This window comes from Phoenix dactylifera, chromosome 1 (assembly GCF_051530095.1).
Source record: "Phoenix dactylifera cultivar Ajwa chromosome 1, Ajwa_hap1_PhDact_Kaust_v1.1, whole genome shotgun sequence".
In the NCBI taxonomy this organism is placed as follows: domain Eukaryota; kingdom Viridiplantae; phylum Streptophyta; class Magnoliopsida; order Arecales; family Arecaceae; genus Phoenix; species Phoenix dactylifera.
The window spans coordinates 11,389,472-11,412,023 of NC_143190.1; the positions used below are offsets into that span (position 1 = coordinate 11,389,472).

A 22,552-nucleotide genomic window follows, 5' to 3' on the forward strand; every position below is an offset into this window, starting at 1 on the left:
CCACACGCTCCCTCAGGCACACTGATCATATGGGTGAGGGGACTCTTCACAGAATGGGCTTCCATAAAGTAGAGGGAGTCTGGGTTAGGAGAACATCTTCATCCACACCATTTGACCCTACTACTCACCATTCACCTAGCCCTGACCATGACCAGGACCACTACACAGCTCCTTCCACTTTTCCATCCACTTCTGGTCCCTCATTCCCATCCACTTCAGCTAGACCATCTACAGCTCCACCACCTCAGCAACCCCTGAAAGTCTAGATCAGCACTGAGCAGCTTCGGAAGATGAGAGAGGAGATAGTGAGGGAGCTGAGAGATGACATATTGAGAGAGCTGCGAGGTCCACTTAGTGCTCCCTCCACTGACATCATTCCCTCCACAGCAGCGGTATCCAAGATGATAGCAGACCTTAAGGAGGAAATGTCCAACATAAGGAGCCTAGTCCAGGGTCAATACTGGTGCCTTAGCGACATAAAGAAAGACACGAGAAAGATGCGAGATAGCATCAGAGAAGAGATGGGAAGCCAGAGTCAAGGTGCAGAAAGGCTTGCAAATGCATTAATCCTCAAGCTTGACACTATTCAAGAGACTGTGACCCAACTAACTGAGATATAATCTAGGGCCACCTCTGAGATCATCGCACAACTAGGGAATGTATTTGAGGGGATAAGCTTGGTCATAAAACATGCTAGACTGAGTACGGGAGCCACATCCTCCACTACTAAACGACCCTAGTGTATTTTTGATTTTATGATGTACAGTCCCTTGAGGACTTTTCTGATATGTATTCACTTTTGTACTCAATCTTGACTTTAATACAATGAATAGAAATTTTCTTTCAAAAAAAACTATGCAATTTGACTTATTATCTCTTTCTGTGTTATGTGCCTTTTTGCTATGATGACAAAAAGGGGGAGAAAATATGATGAATTGAAATGTAAAGGGAATCACTAAACAAAAAAAAATCCTTAAAGTAAAATGTAATTTGTTCTTAGTGGATTCAATACCTCGAGGCTCATTATCTCTCTGTTGGGGCTCCTCAAAGAGTAATTTTCAGAATCTATTCAAGGAATATTTGGAGATTAGTTGAATCATACTCAAGAACAAATTGTCAGATTTTCCCTCTGAAAGTAAAAATTTAAGTTCAATAGTTTCAAAACATTAAAAAATTCAGAAAATTTGAAAATGACTTAAACAAAATTGAATGCACATGTTGAGGGAGAGGATCTGAAATTTTAAGAAAGCAAATTCATTAAACACATATAAGCCAAACAATTGATTGCATGATTTGAAGGCTTATATAATTCCAAATAAAAGGGAGAGCTTTAACTTCAGAATTTACTGATTCATACCTTTCAATTTTGGATAAATTAAATGACTAGATATTTGAATTCATTTCAAAACTTTACTATAAATCATCTCTTGGTTGAGTAATTCACTTTACAAATACTCAATGTTTTGTCATCATCAAAAAGGGGAAAATTGTGGAGTGATTGAATATACCCCTATTTGATTTTGATGAGCTCAAAGCATCTGAGTATATTTCATGTTGTACTAATGAATTTAATCTAGTGTTTCAGGCAAATATATGTGAATTTATCTTTAAGAGCATCGAGCCTTGGTTCAAAGTAATTTGGCTAAGTGTTGAACTCAATTGAGTCAAAGTCTGAAGCTCTAGTCAACTCCGGAAGATTGCGAGTCGACTCTAAGTGTTTCAGAGGTTCTGGCACAAGCTCGAGTCGACTCCGGTACACTACGAGTCAACTCCGATTGAGAACAGACAGAAGGACAGAAAGATGAATTTCAGTCCCTGTCACCGAGTCGACTCCGAAGATTTCGAGTCGACTCCGATGCTTGCGGAGTCGACTCCCGACGGTTCTGAGTCGACTCCAAAGGATAACAAACAGAAAGACAGAATGATGGTTTTTAGACCCTGTTACTGAGTCAACTCCAGAAGGCTTCGAGTCGACTCCGATGCTTGACGAGTCGACTCCGATACTTGACGAGTCAACTCTGATGCTTGACGAGTCAACTCTCTACAGATCCGAGTCGACTCCAAGGAGTAACAGACAGAAAGACAGAGAGGTATTTTCTAGACCCTGTTACCGAGTCGATTCCAGAAGGATGCGAGTCGACTTCAACGTTTGGCGAGTTGACTCCTAATCATGTTAAGAGTCGACTCTCAGAGGAAAGCGGACTGAAAGGCAGAAAACTAAACTCAGTGACCCTGTGAACGAGTCGACTCTGAGAATTCGAGAGTCGACGCCAAGTCAGCCGAGTCGACCCCAACAAAGTGCGAGTCGACTCCGAGGCAGCTCAGATCAACAGATAGAGGATCGATTTTTCGGGCTCTGAGAGCCGAGTCGACTCCAAGAGGATCCGAGTCGACTCGAGAGAGAAATGCAGAAAAATAGATATCTGGAATCCTGAGAACGAGCCATCTCCAAAATGCCAAGTCATCTCCAGATCTTGGCGAGTCGACTCCAGGATTGGACCGAGTCGACTTCAGGTTGGGACGACACTTTAATTCAAATCCTGAACAGTGGGCGAGTCGTCTCCAGTAAAGCATGAGTCGACTCCAGCAACCGCCGAGTCGACTCCAGATCGAGCGAGTCGACTCCAACCCCAAAGGATACATTGTCAGAAGGTGCAGACTGTGCAGAACGGCTACAAATTAGTGTCTAACGGCTATTTTTCAAAAAGGACTGGTTAAATAGCCAGAGTAAACAGTAGTAGACAACAAGAGAGTTACTCCATATGTGTATTAAGGCATTTCCAACTACCAAGAGTCCATTGAGAGAAAAGACAAGCAAAAAAAGGAAGAAACGCATTCAATTCATTCCTAGAAGTTTTTTCTTCACATTCAAGGCTTCTCTTCTGACATCAAATCTTCAGTGCACTCAAAGAGGAGACTCAGAGTTCGAGAAGCCCTTTCTTCCTCTTCTGAAATCTGTTTGAGGGCTTCTAAATTTACTCTATTCATATTGATTCATATTTACTTTTTAAGAAGCTTTCCTTGTATCTTTTTCCAAACTGTTTTTCTTACTTGATTCAATCAGGGGATTGAATCAAGGGTTGTAAGGTTTGTTGGTGAGCCAAAGATAAAACCAACGGTGTAAGGGTTTGATTGTGATCCCGGAAAAACAATCGGGTGGTTCTAGTCGGTGAGCCTGTGAAAACCGACCGAGTTCGTTGTGATCTCGCGCAAACAACAAGTTGGGTTGTGAACTTGTAAAACAATCGGCTGTAATATAAGGGATTATAGTGAACTCCCAAGTGAAGCTTTGGGAGAGGACGTAGGAGCAAGGGTTGGCTCCGAACCACTATAAAATTTTTTTGTGTTTGCATTGGCTATTTGTCTCCTCCAATCTCCTCATCAATTAGTTTAATTAACCTGCTTGAATTAGATTTAATTATTTACTTATCATGGTTTTTAATTTGTCAATAATTAATCCAAACCCAATTCATCCCCCCTCTTGGGTTGTTTCTTTGGGCAACAAAGATACATAGCATTTGAGGCCTCTAAATGCATTGGGGGCCTCAATGCATTGGACGCTCACCTTAAAACTCACTATAATAAATATATTTGGAGGCCGGGGCCTTAGGCGGTCTGCCTCAGTCGCCTAAGTGTTGAGCTGTCCCTACCCAGATGGGCTGATGGCTTGGGTATTCTTGATCTCAGAATGAGGCGTTTAGCTTTCTCTGCTCGTTCAGCTGCAAATCTTATACTTAATCCTCATACCTTATGGGCTAAATTGCTTGCCTCAAAATATAACTTTAGGGGGATCTCTGCAAGCTTATCACTGTGGAAGGAGAAGGCTCATCCATGATCCGGTGGGCAATCTCAACTTCCTCAGCTGTGCTGAACTCGGCATTCCAATGGTTCATTTATGATGGAAACATAATAGATGTTTTAAATGATAATTGGTTGGGTATGTGTCCTCTCGATAAGTGGGCTATTCCTATGAATATGGACATTCCTTTGGAAGGTAAGTTTGTTTCCTTTCCGTTGATGCAAAATGGGTCATGGAATCATCATGTACTGCGGGAAATTTTGGACCTGGATGGTGTGAATGCCATAGAATCTATTGGTGTTCCAAAAGACCCTTGTGAAGATCTGATGGTTTGGAGACAAACTGGTTCTGCTACGGTAAAAGTTGGAGACCTTTATAATATGTCATGCTCTTTGGAACATGATCATCATAATGCAGTTAGGACTGCCGCGGTACCAAGATTGATGGCTGATCCTTGTGTATGCTTATTTTGGTCGAAGATATCCGTGGGATTGATGAAAATATTGACCATATTATATGTAAATGCCCGATTGCAAAGTAGTCATGGGATACAAGAATTCAGTGATTCTTGTGGAACTTCATGGGGCTTGGGAAGGAATTTACGTTGCTATTAAGGAGCTTGATTGTACCAAAAAGATCCTGGAAGGCGTTTCACAAACTATTATTAGTTGGATCAAAAGGCTTCTTCAAATCGGCACCGAAACCCCCTGCTGAAAATCATATTGCTCAATTTATTTTCAGCTGCGAATACCTTACTGCTTCGCATGTCTTTCGTGAGGCAAACCATGCTGCAGATTGGCTGGCTTCGTCTCTGAATGTATGGGACTCTCAAGCATTACGACTTGATTTAGTATCAATCCTGCAGAAGGATTTTCAAGATTTTACATACCTCTACGAGGGTTAAGTTCTGTCGTTTTTAGTTTCTTCTGTTTTGTAATTTGTGGGTATTGTATCTTTTTGTTCTGTTGTTGCTTTTGATCTTTTTTGTCTACCAAAAGAAAATAAAAAAAGAATTGGTACAACATGAGGAAAATAATGCAATACTAGGGGTGCAAATATATTGACCTAGGTCAAGCCAAGAAATACGCTCCAGCTTAGATTATTTTGTAAAATATAAAAATAATAACATGCTAAGATTTAGAATCACATAATTACCGTATTCAAGTTTGAGAGATATACCTGCGGAAGACATATTGAATACGATCTTCAATCACCTGGAATAATAGCGGCTGGATCTTCCCTTCCTTGCTCCTCATAAAAGATAGCCGTCAATGGGGCAAGCTATCAACCATACGGAGAGGAGAGGGGGACCTAGCCTATATATAGGAAACATAGAGGAGCCTTCCTATTAAAGGCTCTAAAATCCTAATTGGGTTTCCTGGCCTACATACCAAAAGTACCATAATAAATATGACTCAATCCTATACATCCAAGGTGCACCAAAGCCCATAAAACAAAATGATCACACATCATATTGGGCTTAACCATAGTACCATTCTGAGCCATACGTCTAACCCGTTTTATAAAACAAAAATACGCAATCAGTGTAAGCCCATATTTTGAAATTATTCTAACATTCTTCCACTTGGGCGAACACGGATTGTCATATTAATTTAAAAACTTTGTTTTGAAAATGACTCTCGGGTTAGACTACAAAAGTGGCCACACATATAGCTCAAATGATAATCACCTTGGATACATGATCCGGTCCAACAAGAACATCAACATTGAGCATGGAAGTCGTTACACTATTTAATTGATGTAAGACCAGTCCACAGCTACAAATGCTAACATCCTTATCTACATGGATCCTCATCCTCCAACCAATGTGGTAGTATGTAGTATGAACTTAGCACCAAAATGTGATCAAAGGTGTGCTAATTCATATCGGTCCTCATAAATGCTTCAAAAGAAGCCACATGTCTCAAAAGAGACTCACATCATGTCTTTATGCATTATATCTCGAGATCAAAATGATATCATAATAAAAGACATATGTGAAATGCATGCTCAAACATAATTATAATTTCTCTGTATAAAATACAAAATTATAAATAGGAAGATAAATATTTTTATAATTGAAAGAGGCTGTACCCGAAGCATATGGGTTGCCTACGTACCCCGTAAAGGGGATCAAGCCAAAACGTAGTTCTTTTACATAAATCACTCCCACTAACCAAAAATATCAAAGGTTTCCACAATGCCCATATTAGCAATATGTGTCTTAAAGACTTTCGGTGCGAGTCCTTTAGTCAATGGGTCCGCAATCATTGCCTCTGTATTTATATGCTCTATTTTTGTCTGCCCTTCTTTAACTTTATCTCTGACTACCAAGTACTTGATGTCTATATGCTTAGAGCCACCAGAACTCTTGTTATTCTTTGAAAAGAACACCGCTGCACTATTATCACAGTAGATGGGAATTGGTCTCGAGATGGAATCAACAACTTTCAGTCCAGAAATAAAATTTCTTAATCAAATGGCTTGGACCGTAGCTCCATAACATGCCACAAATTCAGCCTGCATAGTAGAAGAAGCCACTAGAGTTTGCTTAACGCTTTTCCAAGAAATAGCACCACCAGCCATCATAAAAACATAACCTAAAGTTGACTTCAGATCATCTTGACATCCTGCAAAATCAGAATTTGAGTAGCCTACCACCTCAAGATGATCTGTACGCTGAAAGGTAAGCATATAACCTTCAGTCTTTTTCAAATATCTCATAACTTTCTTAGCTGCTTTCCAATGCTCTTGTCCTGGATTCGATTGAAATCTACTAAGGATGCTTACTGCATAGGCTATGTCAGGTCTAGTGCAAACTTGAGCATACATCAAGCTCCCTACAACACTTGCATAGGGTATGTTCTTCAAAGATTCTCTTTCAAATTCATTTCTCGGACACTGGGCTTTGCTAAACTTATCCCCTTTTACTATAGGTATATCACCGCGTGCACAATTTTGCATATTGAACCTCTCTAGGATGCGTCGTATGTATGTCTTCTGTAAAAGTCCCAACAAGCTACGGTCTCTATCACGCTGTATCTCAATTCCAAGTACAAAAGAAGCTTCTCCAAGATCTTTCATTTCAAAATTAGCAGATAATATTTTCTTTGTCTCATGAAGTAACCCTAGGTCACTGCTAGCAAGTAAAATATCATCCACATACAAAATAAGAAAAATGAATTTTCTCCCACTGATCTTGAGATAAATGCATTGATCCACTGTATTTTCAACAAAACCAAGAGAAGTCACAACTTCATCAAATTTCAAATACCATTGTCGGGATGCTTGCTTGAGCCCATATATAGATTTGTTCAACTTACACACCAAATTTTTCTTTTCCTCTACGACAAAACCTTCAGGTTGCCTCATGTAAACTTCTTCATAGAGATCTCCATTTAAAAATGCTGTCTTAACATCCATTTGATGAAGCTCCAAATTATAGTGTGCTACAAGTGCCATGATAATTCTAAAGGAATCCTTGGATGAAACCGGTGAAAAAGTCTCATTATAGTCAATGCCCTCTCGTTGAGTGAACCCTTTGGCAACCAGTCTAGCCTTTTGTCGTTCAACATCCCCTTTTAAGTCTAACTTGGATTTGTAAACCCATTTGCAACCTATGATCTTAACATGTGGTGGAAGTTCAACAAGTTCCCAAACTCTATTTCTCTTCATAGAAAGCATTTCATCTTCCATGGCATTTAGCCATTTATCTGAGTCAGGTCTAGTTAATGCTTCATTAAAAGAAACAGGATCAATATTATGCCCAATATTAAAATCACTCTTCAGTAAGTAGACAATATAGTCATTAGGCAAGGCAGACCTTCTTTTCCTTTGTGATCTCCTAACTTATGGTTCAGAAAATGACTCTAGTGGTGTTGGAGGAGGAACGTGAAGTTCTTCTTGATGCTAGGTTCTTCATTAACTGTTATAATTGGCTGAGAAATAACTTTTTCTTGTACAACGGAAATCGGAACCACAACTTGATCCGGTTCAGCAAAAATTTTATTTAATACAGAGCTTTCACTATTACCAACATCATTTTCCAAAAATTTCGTCGTAATGGACTCAACAATTCTGGTGCCACGATTAGGACAATAGAACTTATAGCCTTTTGATCTATCTGGATACCCAATGAAAAAACCAGGTGTGGATTTGGGGTCTAATTTCTTTTCAGAAGGATTATAAATCCTAACCTCAGCTGGGCAGCCCCAAACTTTAAAATGGGCTAAACTGGGTTTACGACCTATCCACAATTCAAAAAGAGTTTTCTCAACAGCTTTACTAAGAACCCTGTTCAGAATGTACATGGCAGATTTCAATGCTTCACCCCATAAGAATTCTGGCAAATTTGTTCTACTCATCATACTTCTGACCATATCCTTTAGAGTCCAATTACGCCTTTCAGAAACACCACTTTGCTCAGGTGTTCCTGGCATTGTGTATTGAGGGACTATTCCACTTTGCTGTAAAAATCTTGCAAAATCATCCATGTTTTGACCAGACTCGTCATACTTACCATAGTATTCACTACCACGGTCAAATCTCACAACTTTAATACTTTTCCCACATTGTTTTTCAACTTCCATTTTAAATATCTTGAATTTTTCAAGGGCGAGAGATTTATCATTAATTAAGTAAACATAACCATAACGCGAGAAATCATCAATGAAGGTTATGAAATATTTGTTCCCACATATAGTAGAAGGTAACGATCCACTAATATCGGTGTGAATTAGATCCAAAAGACCATCGCTTCTAGTGGATCCCTTTCTTGTAGTTTTAGTCAGCTTTTCCCTTATGCAATCTATGCAAGTGTCAAAATCCAAAAAATTCAGAGAGGGTAGAATCTCAATTTTCATCAATCTCTCCATTCACTCTCTTGAAATGTGCCCTAAACGCTTATGCCATAATATAGAGGATGATTCACGAATTAAAGTCCTTTTCTTTCCAACTTTAGTAACACAAGAGACTTCATCAACTGGAGCCAAATTCAATTTATACAAACCATCACACAAATTGCCATGTCCAACCATACGAGAGTCATAAAATAGTTCAATCATTCCATTACTAAATTTAAAAGAAAATCCAGATTGATCAAGCTTTGACACAGAAATTAAATTCCGTCTCATCGTCGGTACAAAAAATATATTTTCCAAAACAAGAGAAAAATCAGACTCTAAGGATAACTTCACTCCTCCTATAAACTCAACTTTAAATTGAACTCCATTTCCAATGCATAGGTTCACTTCATTCTCACTTGGCCTCCGTCTCCTTATTAATCCCTGTAAGGAATTAGTGATATGAATACTTGCACCAGAGTCTATCCACCAAGAATTTAAAGGTACATCTATCAAATAAGACTCAAAACAAACCAAAGCCAAGGAGATACCTGATGAAGTCTTCTTCTTCTCCAACCAAGCCTTAAACTTAAAACAATCTTTCTGCCAATGACCCTTTTTTTTTGCAGAATTTACATTTGTCATTCTTCTTCATAATTCCTTTAGGACCACCAGAAGTCTGCCCAACATACCGTTTGTTCTGCTGATTGTAGTGAGGTTTGTTGCCCTTATGGAACTTACCCTTACGATTATGAGAAGACCTCTTGTTTTGAGAAGGCTGATGGGTCAGTTGCACAGTTTCAACAGTCTCACGACGTATTCTATACTCCTCTTGGGCACACACAGCAATCAAATCATTCAAATCTCATTTGTCATGCTGGGCATTATAAGCAACTTTAAGCTGATTAAACTGGTTAGGAAGGCTATTAAGAATATAATAGATAAGAAAAGGCTCTGTAATGGAAACTTTGAGGGCTTCCAATTTAGAACTTATGTGCAGCATTTTCATGATGTACTCCCTAACCCCACAAACACCATCATATTTCATACTCATAAATTTATCCATTAGGTCCCCAGTCTCAGCCTTATCGGACTCAACAAATCGTTGTCCTATAGCATCCAAAAAATTCTTAGCATTGTCGTTGTCCGGTATAGCACCCATAATGGAATTAGATATGGAACGCTTGATAATCTTCAAACATAGCCTGTTAGCTCTTTCCCATTTGACATACTCAGCCTTGTATTTGATAGTGCTCTTATCTGTTGGTTTTGAAGGCTGCTCCTCCAAAGCAAAATCTAAACCCAGGAGATCCAGTGCTATTTCTATATCTCGTTTCCATCTCACATAATTATTTTCAGTCAAGGTTTCAACAGCAAACAATTGGCTTGATAGGAAAGAGGCATTCAAAACTGCGAAAACAACATATTTTATTTAATATCATCCAAAAGTGATGCATGCAATCAATGTATGATAACATATCTATCTAATCAACTTGGGCTATTAATTAGATAGTCCGTAATCAACTTGAAAAACATATAAGTCTAATTACGGTAAGAGCCTCGGTGCATCATTGTAGAGTCGCCTTTGGGCTAACAACACAACACGCTATAAGGTACTCTTAAGACATATCATGAAGCTAATTAACAAAATCACATCAGCTTTCGAAACACCATCACCTTTGGGCAGAAGAATGATTCTAGGCTAATGCAATCCCATTAATCACTTTATGTCATTTTTCCAAATCATCATACACAATAACACCTTCGGGTAAGATATTGCATTTAATGATTTGCCAAAATGTAATGCTACCTTTTTTTTGAGAAAATCAGATAAATATCAGTGAGTGTGCCACTTTGGTGACTACCACCCACTTCAATTCAAAATATTCTCTTAATGGGAAAATAAGGATAGTCTTTATGCCCAACAAATTTCAATCACAAAAGTAATGATTTATGTGACAAAAATATAATCATCAAACATGCTTCAAACATAATCAAAAATACATGTGATTGATTAAACAAAGATATTAATTACAAAAAGCATATATGGGAGCAAGATATATCCAAAATTTAATATTTTAATAATTAATATGCATGAGGGCCTAATTCAAATTATTCAGTATTTAAACAATAATTAAATGGGTTACTAACTCTTAGCCCAGGCCCAAAACCCATTATGGTCCATTAAATAAAATTGGGCTGGTTTATAAAAGAGCCCAAGCTGCAACCATGGACCCATTCAGGTTGGGCTCAGTAGGCCCAAGCCCATCCAAAAGGGCAAAACCCTAAATTTTTTTTTTTTTTTGATCTATCTTATTTCTGGCCATCGCTGTTCCCCTTTTTTTTTTGTTTGTTTGTTTGGGAAGCAGCCCGTGGCTGTTACCCATGGCTGCCCCATGGTGGCAGCCCCATGGTGGTAGCCCACGGCTGCCACCCATGGCCGCCACCCACGCCGGGAGGCCCCCAAGAGATCCCCACGGCCTGCGGCCGGCCGTGGGGTGGCCGGAAGAAAGCCCCCACGGCCTGCGGCCGGCCGTGGGGTGGCCGAAAGAAAGCCCCCACGGCCTGAGGCCGGCCGTGGGGTGGCCGGGAGAAGGCCCCCACGCCGAGAGGCCTTGCCTCTCCTTTTTTTTTTGTTTCATAGAAGAAGAGCTCACGGTAAAGAAAAGGAAGAAGATGAACAGTGAAAACCCTTTTCCCCTTTTTTTCTAATTTTAATCCAAAAATCATATACAATCATATTTCATTCAAAACTAAAATAAAATCAAACCAGATATTTGATTATCAATGGAAGATCGATTTATGCAGAAGATCCATTCACCAATGCATAAAATCCATAAATCCAGATAAAATAATAATTGTATATGAAGGATTCTAATCCTAGCATGGAGGCTCTGATACCAATTGTAAAATATAAAAATAATAACATGCTAAGATTTAGAATCACATAATTACCGTATTCAAGTTTGAGAGATATACCTGCGGAAGACATATTGAATAGGATCTTTAATCACCTGGAATAATAGCGGCTGGATCTTCCCTTCCTTGCTCCTCACAAAAGATAGCCGTCAATGGGACAAGCTATCAACCATACGGAGAGGAGAGGGAGACCTAGCCTATATATAGGAAACATAGAGGAGCCTTCCCATTAAAGGCTCCAAAACCCTAATTGGATTTCCTGGCCTACATACCAAAAGTACCACAATAAATAGGACTCAATCCTATACATCCAAGGTGCACCAAAGCCCATAAAACAAAATGATCACACATCATATTGGGCTTAACCATAGTACCATTCTGAGCCATACGTCTAATCCGTTTTATAAAACAAAAATACGCAATCAGTGTAAGCCCATATTTTGAAATTATTCTAACATATTTTTCTTACAAAAGTTGTTTCGGCTATTCCAATTATGCTCGGCTCAAATAAGGTTTGAGCCAAATTTACCCTTTATATATTTCTACTAACCTTTTTATGTTGAGGCTTCGTTACCAACTTTGAACTAACTATGTGTGAGCTCAAGTCATGTTCTAATTGAGCCAATCCCAAGCTTGGCTCATTTACGAGCCAAACATTGGTTATGTTCGAGCTTTGCTAAATTTTTAACCGAACCTTAATCAACTTGATCCTTAATTACAAATACCAACTTGGATTATTTTGCAGTCCTACATACAGGAGATAATTAAATATTATGTTGTCAAGCCAACAACCGCTGAAAGTGGATTCAAATCTCCAACGATGCATTCAAGAATTTGAATTTGGATAATTATGTTATATATAGTAGGTCCATTCCTCTTATGAAAAAAAAGTAAGTTAAAAATATTTATAAATAATTTTTGTTCAGCAAGTTCTAAAAGTTTCGAGACTATAAGCTGTTATAGTATTCGAAGTCCGCAGAACCGTTTGCCTCTCTATAGACGTACGTGGTCTGGTGGGAGCCATATTCTTTCAAAAATCTGTGAATGTCCTTGAGCAGCGGCCGATCTTTACTTATGCGATCCCAACTCCAAATTTACTCAATCATCATGGTCGAATTTTTTTCAAAAAAAAGGTGATCTACTTCTAGTACCTATGCGGCATAAGAAATACTCTTTCAGGCGGCTCTAAATTCGGCGTATACCATAGACGAGTTGAAAAAATGATGGCCCTACAGCTTCTAGGTTGGCGTCGTGATTTCTGAGAACGAAGTCTATCCCTCCGCATCCGCCATCCCTAATATGATTTGTCCTTCATTTCGCATATTAACAAGGAAAGGGTCCATCAAAAGAACTAGCAAAGATTTTCCCTTTTCTAACATTTTTGTACGGTGTTCGACGCTCCACACGACATTCCCGTGTCCCGTCCTCTTCGCGATTTCCCCTCCGCTGCTCACCTCCGCCGTCGATCCGCTCCACCCCGCCGTGCTGCGCCGCCGCCGGGAGACGGTGTTCGAGGCTCCACACGACATTTCCGTGACCGTCCTCTTCGCGATTTCCCCTTCGCTGCGGCACCTCCGCTGCTCCACCTCCGCCGTCGATCCCCTCCACCCGCCGTGCTCCGCCGCCGCCGGTGTCCCGCCGGCGCAGCCTCCGCTATCCTACTCTTTCTTCCCCATACCGATCCTTTCGGAGGGAGAGAGACCTGAGGAAGAAGGGGAGGATAGCGCCATCGGCTATCAGAAATCCGTGCCGTTCCCGTAAAACTTCGCGGTATTTGAATATTTGCATAAATTTTGTTACAGATTGTATAGCTATTAAGATTTTGTAGGGAATCCTCCCAGTTTTTTTTGATCGCTTGGTTCTTTTCATGGTAAATTTCCTATGGCAGATCTAGAGTAGAGTAAATTAAACCTTTTGAATTCCTTTATATGCAATACAAGAAAATATATGAACTTTTAGGGCAGATTTTTGACTTGATTCATGAATAAAGCAATAAACTTTGGATAATTATTCACTGTAATCTCTTTCTTTTTGTATAATTTCTATGGCAGTTACTATAATCTCATCAGACAGTTTGTCATCTTCTATGACACGTTTTTGCCATTTTATCTTTAGAATTTCATCCAATTTCTCCGCTTGTTAGAAGAGAGGTGGTGACCTAGACATTGCATATCCTAAATGTCACAGAGCTCCGAGCTGGAATATTGCATATGCGAAAGGTTAGAGAACTTATGGATTTGCATTTTAGTCGCTTCGACTCACTTTGTTCTTAGAGATTTCTATAGCCAAGATGTTTTGTGGTACCATTACAAAATTTATTCCTTTGCTCATCTTTGCCCTGGTAGTATCGGACAGTATGGTAATTCTTATAAAAGCGACGTTTTGCAAGTTCAATTACTGCTTGTAATATCTTGAAAATAAGAAAAAAAAATCCGTTTCCTCAATGATCTGTCAGAAATCATATTTCAGCATGGCTAGTTGGAGCAGACATGGAGAAATTTATGATCAAATGGATGTTACCCTTGTTGGTGAAAATATTCACTCATTTTCTATTATCTCATTGCACATCCTAGCACTTCACGAGGTCGCTCAAATTTTGTTGATGAGAAAAGAAAAAGAAATAAAAAGAAAAGAAATTAAAAAAAAAGAATCAATCTGAAAAACAAGCTGATAGTTTTCGTAGTTATCGATTATCTGGTGGTGGTGCATGGTTGGTTCATGCTTTAAGGTTCCCTTATTAATTGGCTGAGAACCTAATACAAGATGTGAATATTATTCTGGCCATGGTATGCTGTACCGGTCCGTACTGGTCGGTATCGATAGGTACCGGTATCGGTACGTCTGGCATACCGCATACCGTACCGTACCGACACTCGGTACGCCTATACTAGTGCATCACCGGTACGGGGTTCGGTACCGGTACGGCGAACCTTCTGGCTGAGTTAAATACTTTTGTTGATCAACCATTAGATTTTTCTTCTGTAACTGTAATTACTAATGTTCCTCCAAAGAACCTTTTTATATGGCTATGAAGTAGGCTCTCATTTTTATGTTCACATTTCTTTTTTCCAAATATTTTAAAAAAGGTAATGGCTTGTACAGCAGGAAGGATCCCAACTGCACTTTGTTATGGACATTAGGGACTAAATCATTTCATGAATCCACAAATTTGAGAGGGTCCTTGATGGGTGAGATCACTTATTGCTAAAGATATTGAATCCAGGAGCATTTTCTCTTTAAGTACCCTTTCTTAATTGAGGATCTCATGCTGCATGCACTGCAAGAAGATCAAGGATCTTTTGTGGGCACAAGTACCAAGCTATCAATATGGATCATGCAGACATCTCTGGCCTGTTCTTCTGAATGGTCACCTGAAAGAAAAAAAATGGTCTTGATGTATTTGTATCTAAACTTGTTGATACTAGAAATTTTGTATTTCTTCTTTAAAACATGTGGTTTAGTTCTTTGTTGTTTCATGTAGATTTTAATATTAAGATTTGCTTTACAATTTTGGGAGTCATGCCTTCAAAGGTTAGGGCAAGCTCCACATAATAGAAGAAGAGGAGCATGAAGCTAGAAAAAGAAATATTATATGTGCGGTATATTGGGTGCATGGCACTATCTGAGCATTGAGATTTAATACAGGGGAATCCTGATAGGATAAATGCTCATGAAATTAGAATTTTCTTCTGTATTAATGCTTCATTAATGTCCTGGGAAACAAAATCAGTAATGGAAGTAATATCAGAAACTTTGCGGGCTAGAGAAAGTAAGAAAGTTGTCGGAATTCGAAGATTCTATCATGCAGATGAAAGCTGTTCTCTTGATAATAAAAATTGTGTTTCCAGATACCCCAGCACTCGCCCACCCACACAATATTGGTATTAGAGTCCATTATGCTCAGAAAGTATACCTCCTTGCCCAGGAATTCTAGCAATAAGTACTCTTTTAGTCAGGACTTTAGTTCTATAGCTTGTTGCTTCACAAGAATATAAGAGCCTAAGGAACATGCGATAAATCTAGCATACCCATGAAAAAAGTTTTTTTTTTACTTTGTAACAATTATAATGAATTGTTAAGAAGCTTTCATGCACCTTGTAACAGTCTTGTAGAATTCAACTGGAATATGGTCAGACTGATGTTCATCATGTACACAGAGTATAAAAATTGGTGTCGCCAGTGTAGATAGGGGTCTCATACTTGACATTACTTCTCACAGCAGTGATAGGGGTCCGATAAGTAATTGCTGTGCATTCTTAATTTTTGTTTGCTAAATACGCATTAGTCATCCAATGTACTCACTTAAGCTGAATCTGTCATTTTGCCTAAATGTGACAAAAAAAACATGTGATAAAGATGAATTGAGATACGATTGAATTACCAGATTCCTGGTAAAATCATCAAGGAAAATTATTTTTTGCTTGACCCAGATAAGTCAGGTTTTTTTGGAAACTTTCGATCATGGAGTGAAATAGAGACTAGAAATGCTGGGGGTTTCTTGAACAATAATATAGGTTACAGATAAAATCCATCAACAGACCCAGGCTAAATGGTGTGTTGTGGATGTTGACATACACATTGGACCTGCAGGGATTTGTCTGTTTAACATAGTTGATGATGTAACCTATGGTTACGTCTTTCCTCGAGGAATATATTACCCCAAAGAGACGTGCCATAATGAGTAGCAGGCTTGTATAACCTCATTATGTCTGTTTTTTAGGTTCTGACTTAACAGTCTCTCCCCTGAGTGCAATCGATTGCTACGGACAAGAAAGGGGACACATGAACTGTTGTTGTCAGATCAATGCTCTTACTGACATTATAGGTCTGTTTGGTATTAAAAACCCTCTGTTGAAAACAACAGTTTTGTTTACCTTTAGTTTGTTGTTTTTCCATATTTATTTCCGGTCTTCTAAAGTACACATACATGCATGCGCATTTAGGCTTTCATTTCTTCATTCGGGCATGATAATGTTCATCAATAAATTCATCTTTAGTGAAATTGCGGATAATTATAATTCTATATTTCAAGTTTTACCATAAGAGTTTCTGAAACATGTCAATGTTTAGAGGCTTCCCTTAATATGTTTTATTTCTTCTTGTCTGCTGATGACATCTCAAATGGACATGGGAAGCCATCTCCCAACATGATTTTTTTTTTTCCTGAAAAAAAATCCTTTTCTAGTCTTTAATTGCAATTTTACCCTAATTGAAGCTTTTAATTCCTTTTCTTCAGCACCCATCTTATAGGGCTATGGAATCAGAAGCAATCTTTGCAGATGAACTGATGCTTAACAGGAATGTTCAGCTTGGGCCAGTAGATCCAAGGAGAGCTCGATTTCCGTATTGCATAGTTTGGACCCCCTTGCCTGTCATCTCTTGGCTGATACCTTTCATTGGCCACATTGGTATCTGCAGAGAGGATGGAGTGATCTTGGACTTTGCTGGCCCCAACTTTGTTTGTGTTGACAACTTTACCTTTGGAGCAGTCGCCCGTTACATGCAAATTAACAGAGAACAGGTAATTTTGATTTTTCAATTTAATTTGATTTCTCTTATTATTCATCAGAGCATTTTTAGATGAAATACTTCCATGCACTCCCTAATATGGTTGTTCTTAACATCTGAAGTTCGGATTAGGTTTTAAAAAAAAAAGAGAATTAGGGTGACTCACTAACAGTGGTAACTATGAGGACATTTTTCTTTTGTGCTTTGGTGATTGGTGGAGGCAAAGTATCTCATCCTGTTATTTTTTCATCATCTGTAACAGTTAATTCATTTGTTTTGCTCTCACACCTGGCAGTGCTATAAGTTGATCGAGCCTGATGGAAACATGACATGGGATAACACACTCAAGGAAAGCACCCAAGAGTTTCAGCACAGATCTTACAGCCTGTTTACCTGCAACTGCCACTCCTTTGTTGCAAACAGCCTGAACAGATTGCTTTATCGCGGTCACAGCAAATGGAATGTGGTGAACCTGGCAGCTTTGATTTTTCTGAGGGGTACTTGGGTTAACAAAAAATCAGTATTGAGATCTTGTTTGCCATTTGTTGTGGTACTCTGCACTGGACTCATCTTCGGTGGCACAAATTTTTTGATAGGCTTGTTCATCTTCACACTTGCCCTAGTTGGTTGGTTCCTGATGGGTACCTACTGTTTCAAGAATCTTATCCACTTGTAGATTGTAATGCATCCTCAGGACAACGGTTATATGGGATGTGCAACTTTAGATGGTAACTTAACATCTTGATTGTGTAAACACCAATGCTCTTGGTTGTGTTAAATAAGACAGGTATTCTTATTTCGTTTTCAGTTTTGCTGTGCCATTCTTGCTGTTTAGCTATCTCATCATTCCAGGCCATTGCAAAATTGCAAATTGTCCATCTCTATTATATTCAACTAAATAACCCTTGAACTATTGTTTGAGGAGATACCAGCTGTTAGCTCTTTCTTTGGGCGAGGGCTGTTTGTTAGCCTTGCATGGATTGTGAAGCCAGAGAGAGAGGTTTTTGTGTGCGTGTGCGTGTGTGTGGGGGGGGGGGGGGGGGGGGGGGGGGGGAGGGGAGAATACGTCATCTGCAACATTTGCCGATTTCTACCAAAAGAAAGGGAAGGCTGCGGCCGCATGAGAAACGCCGTTTTGATGTCACTGGGAATTTTCCGCCGTGGCATCAATATCTCGTAGCGCTCCCGTTCTGAGATCACCGCCAAAGCCACCGTTTAGTCCACCTCCCCACCGCTCCACCTCCTGCTTTGCGAACGAAAATGACATAGGCGGGCAGCAGAGGTATATATATATATATATATATATATATATATATATATATATATATATATATATATATATATATATATATATATATATATATATATATATATATATATATATATATATATATATATATATATATATATATATATATATATATATATATATATATATATATATATATATATATATATAGTGGATTGATAACCTACTCTCTGTTAGGGTAGGCTATCAATCTACCCATTTTTCATTAGACAAAAAATATCCTTACTTTTTATAACTTTTAAGGTTACTTTATATCTTTTTACAATCTCACATTTACTCACCCTCTTAACCCCTCCAATTAATGCTCTCTCCCTCTCTCTCTTATACATATACATATGCATACATACATACACATACATACACACACACACATACATACATACATACATACATACACATACATACATACATACATACATACACATACATACATACACATACATACATACACATACATACATACATACACACACATATACATACATACATACACATACATACATACATATACATATATGCATACACACACACACATATATATATATATACATACACACACACCGGAGAGAGAGAGAGGAGAGAGCATTAATTGGGGGTTGAGAGGGTGAGTTAATGTGAGATTGTAAAAAGACATAAAGTACCCTTAAAAGTTACATAAGGGTATTTTTTATCCAATGAAAAATAGGTAGATTGATAACCTACCATAACAGAGAGTAGGTTATCAATCCCCATATATATATATATATATATATATATATATATATATATATATATATATATATATATATATATATATATATTTTATATGTATTCATACAATCAAATGCTATTAAAAAATAAATGGTTTAAATTTAAAATGATTGGAATATTTTTATGGATAGACATGCAAAAAAAAATAATTAAGGATATACACTTAAATTGTAACTTTATGAGGATTTTCATATAATTTCATATATTTAGAAGGATATATAGTTAAAAAAATCTAATAAAATATTATCAAAATTCAGTAAAGATAATTTAGTTGTTCTTGGTAGAAAAAGATGATAAAAAAATATTAATATTATCATGTCGCATGATCTCATATGAATATTAACTTTTATAAAATAATATCATGTTGCTTTTACGAATTTTTTGCTTCAACAAACAAGCAACAATTCAATATTTACGAATGACTAAAAATATTTTACAAATCTAAGCATCTATAATTAATTTAAATTCGATATGCATTGATCTTTTAAATATAATGAAGAATATATGGATGTCTTAGACTCAACAATGATAGTTAGATCAAAATCTAATGGAGAATAGCATTACCAAAATGATTACTTAATATTCTTACTTGACCGAGTTAAGATCTTAAACAAAGAAAATCGATAATGTGACTTAGCTTTTTTTTGACTTGCCGATCCAACTGAATCATGAAAGATTTGACAACTTTCGGCTGAGTTTTGATCTTTTTGAATGTATACCCTTCTAAATATAAAAAATTACATGAATATTTTTGCAAAATTGTTATTTGTCTATATATCCTCATAATTTTTTTTGCATATCTACCCATAAGGGTATTCTAGTCATTGTAAGTTTAAACTGTTTGTTTTTAAACAGTATTAGATGGTATAGGTACTGATGGGGGGCAAAATGGATCGTCCTATTTTTCGGCATAAGTCACCCAATTTTGGCCAAGCCGAGCTCAGAAGGCTGAGCTTAGAAAGCCAACTCCAGAAGGCTGAGCTTAGGAGGCCAACCCCAAAAGGCCGAGCTCAGGAGGTCAACCCCAGAATGTCGACCTTAGAAGGCCGAGCCGACCTCAGAAGGCTAACCTCGTCGTCCACATGCTGAGGCCATGCCCTGCAGCAGTCTCATCGCACCATGCTTTGCTTCTTGGCTACGCCACGACATATCAATCAGGGGCCATGCCCTGCTGCCCCAACCATGCCCTGCTACATCTGTCAACGCCTTACCGTCGCCAAGAACGGACTGCACTGTGCGCCACAAGCAAGCTCTGGCTGCGCACCACTCCTATTCATGATGGGAACGGGCCATACCTCCGCCACCTAAGTGCTCCTACCGGGACTATAAAGAACCCCAACAGGTAACTTCTAAGGAATTTTTGGCTAGACCAAATTTACCCCACTCGAACTTGAGCGTCGGAGGACCTTCACCGGAACCCCACTAGTGAGGCTTTGTGCAGGTACATCGCAGCGCAGGAGGTGGCCTCCGTTCTCTCCTTCCACACTCCGACAGCTCCTCCGACTCATCCGGCGTGGTCACCCTCGGGCCAGATTTGAACCATAATATATTTGGCGCTAAAGGAAGGGAAGGCCCTGAGTCGTGAACATGAAGTTGAGGGGTCAAGGAGCTTCAAATGCATTGAGAAGCCAGGCATCAGCTCTCGGCAACTCGCTCCAAAGTCCACCTCTTGCAGAACCGGCAGACCAAAATTTTCAAGTCCAGCCAGAGCAGTTCAACCTGCTTGTCCAACAAGTTCAAGCACTCACTGCGGCCGTTCAAGGCCTGCAGCAAGTAGAAGACCAGCCTCTACTCCCTCCTCACGAGCATAAGTCCTCAGGACGCCGTTCGCGACGTCATTTTTCCGTAGAGCATCGCCACCATCGAAGCTCCCACTGAGCTCGACCCTTAAGCCGGAAGGGCTTGTCGCGCATCCATTACCCTGAGAGCTCGTGCCAAAGCCTGATGCCTCGAGCACAGGAGCACCCATCTAAGGCGGGGTCTGCCCCATGCCGAGCTGCAACAGGAGCCCCACCCGAGCTCGGCAGAAAAGTCGAGGACTTGGAGCGGTAGATACAGATGCTTCGAGACCGAGCTCCGAAGCGAGATGCCGACCTCGACTTTACAACAGAGTCTCCATTCCCTCAATGGATCATGGATGAGTCAATCCCCCAGAGGTTCAAGATGCCACAGATTGAGCCATATGATGGCTCATCCGATCCTCTGGATCATTTGGAGAGCTACAAGGCCCTTATGACACTCCAAGAAGCCACAGACGCTCTACTCTGCAGAGCCTTCCCAGTGACTCTCCGTAAGGCAGCTCATCTTTGGTTCTCCAGACTAAAGCCCAACTCGATTCTCTCCTTCGAGCAGCTGGGCAGGCAGCTCGCCATCCATTTTGCCGCTAGCCGGTGTCAGCGCCGGATCTCAGACTCCTCTTCGCCATCAAACAGGAGGGAGAATCCTTAAAAGACTACATCAATTGCTTTACCTCGGCCACATGGGAGGTTCGCAATTTCGACCAGTCAATCGCCATGTCGGCATTAAAGACTGGTATATCTGCAAAAAAACCCAATTTTTTTGCCATATGTTAGAGTAGTTAATTTCTTCATTAAAAAAATCAAAAATATAAAAAAAATCATGTGTGACATCCTTTTTCTTTTTCGTTTCCAAAACATGCCCTTTACCGGTATATACTACATGGCTAAGCAATACATACTAAACTAATTAGATATCTAGTAAGCTAATACATATATCTAGATAAAATCGATACACAATTTCTAGACCATGGTGTTCATCGGTATGCACTATATGACTAGATGATATATACTTAACAAATTAGCTATTTAGTAATCTAATACTTATCTCTAAGCAAAATGATACATAATTCCCAAAATATATGCTCATCGGTATGTACTACCTTACCAATGATACATACTTGACGACTTTTTGATACATACTGTAAGCTTATTTGATATATATCTAGTAATAATCTAATATATACTTTCAGGTAAATCAATACATAGTTTCCTGAATATATTTTTTATTTGTATACACTATATGGTTAGGTGATACACATCAAGTAAATTGGTCGTCTAACAAGCTAATACATAAATATAGGTAAATCGATATATAGTTTTTAAAATATGGTATTCATTAGTACTGGTATATAAATTTTTATCTTTGTTTAATATAATATATATATATATATTATTTTTTAAATTTTATAAATTTTGAAGTGTAAAAATTTTAAAAAATTTGGAGGAGAAGAAAAAGACTCATAAAGAATGAAGAGGAGCTAGTGGGATAAATGGCATGTTAAGGAAGAAGATTAGACCCCATGAAGAAGGAAAATGATACAGATGGTTTTGCGCATATAATTATTTTTTGTTTTTTCTTACGTTATGGGATTGACCGATGGAAGAAGTTATGTCACTATTTAATTTT

At 38.7% G+C, this 22,552-nt stretch overlaps 2 protein-coding genes across 3 annotated transcripts; one reads left to right on the forward strand and one right to left on the reverse strand.

The window, feature by feature from the left end:
• Nucleotides 1-9,505: 9,505 nt before the first annotated feature.
• Nucleotides 9,506-11,078, reverse strand: LOC120104119 (uncharacterized). The gene is made up of 2 exons (XM_039114648.1): nt 11,024-11,078; nt 9,506-10,050 (listed from the first exon to the last, which is right to left on the reverse strand). The coding sequence occupies exons 1-2, from the start codon at nt 11,076-11,078 to the stop codon at nt 9,506-9,508; spliced, it is 600 nt and encodes a 199-aa protein (XP_038970576.1).
• Nucleotides 11,079-12,789: 1,711 nt separating this feature from the next.
• Nucleotides 12,790-17,874, forward strand: LOC103717793 (protein RTE1-HOMOLOG). Of its 2 annotated transcripts, XM_039134556.2 has the most exons (4): nt 12,790-13,329; nt 13,675-13,778; nt 16,796-17,080; nt 17,363-17,874. In XM_039134556.2, the coding sequence occupies exons 2-4, from the start codon at nt 13,770-13,772 to the stop codon at nt 17,741-17,743; spliced, it is 675 nt and encodes a 224-aa protein (XP_038990484.1). In that variant the 5' UTR covers nt 12,790-13,329; nt 13,675-13,769; the 3' UTR covers nt 17,744-17,874. The 2 variants fall into 2 exon arrangements, with proteins under 2 accessions (XP_038990484.1, XP_038990485.1); XM_039134557.2 differs by lacking the exon at nt 13,675-13,778 and having other exon boundaries at nt 12,884-13,329.
• Nucleotides 17,875-22,552: the final 4,678 nt, after the last annotated feature.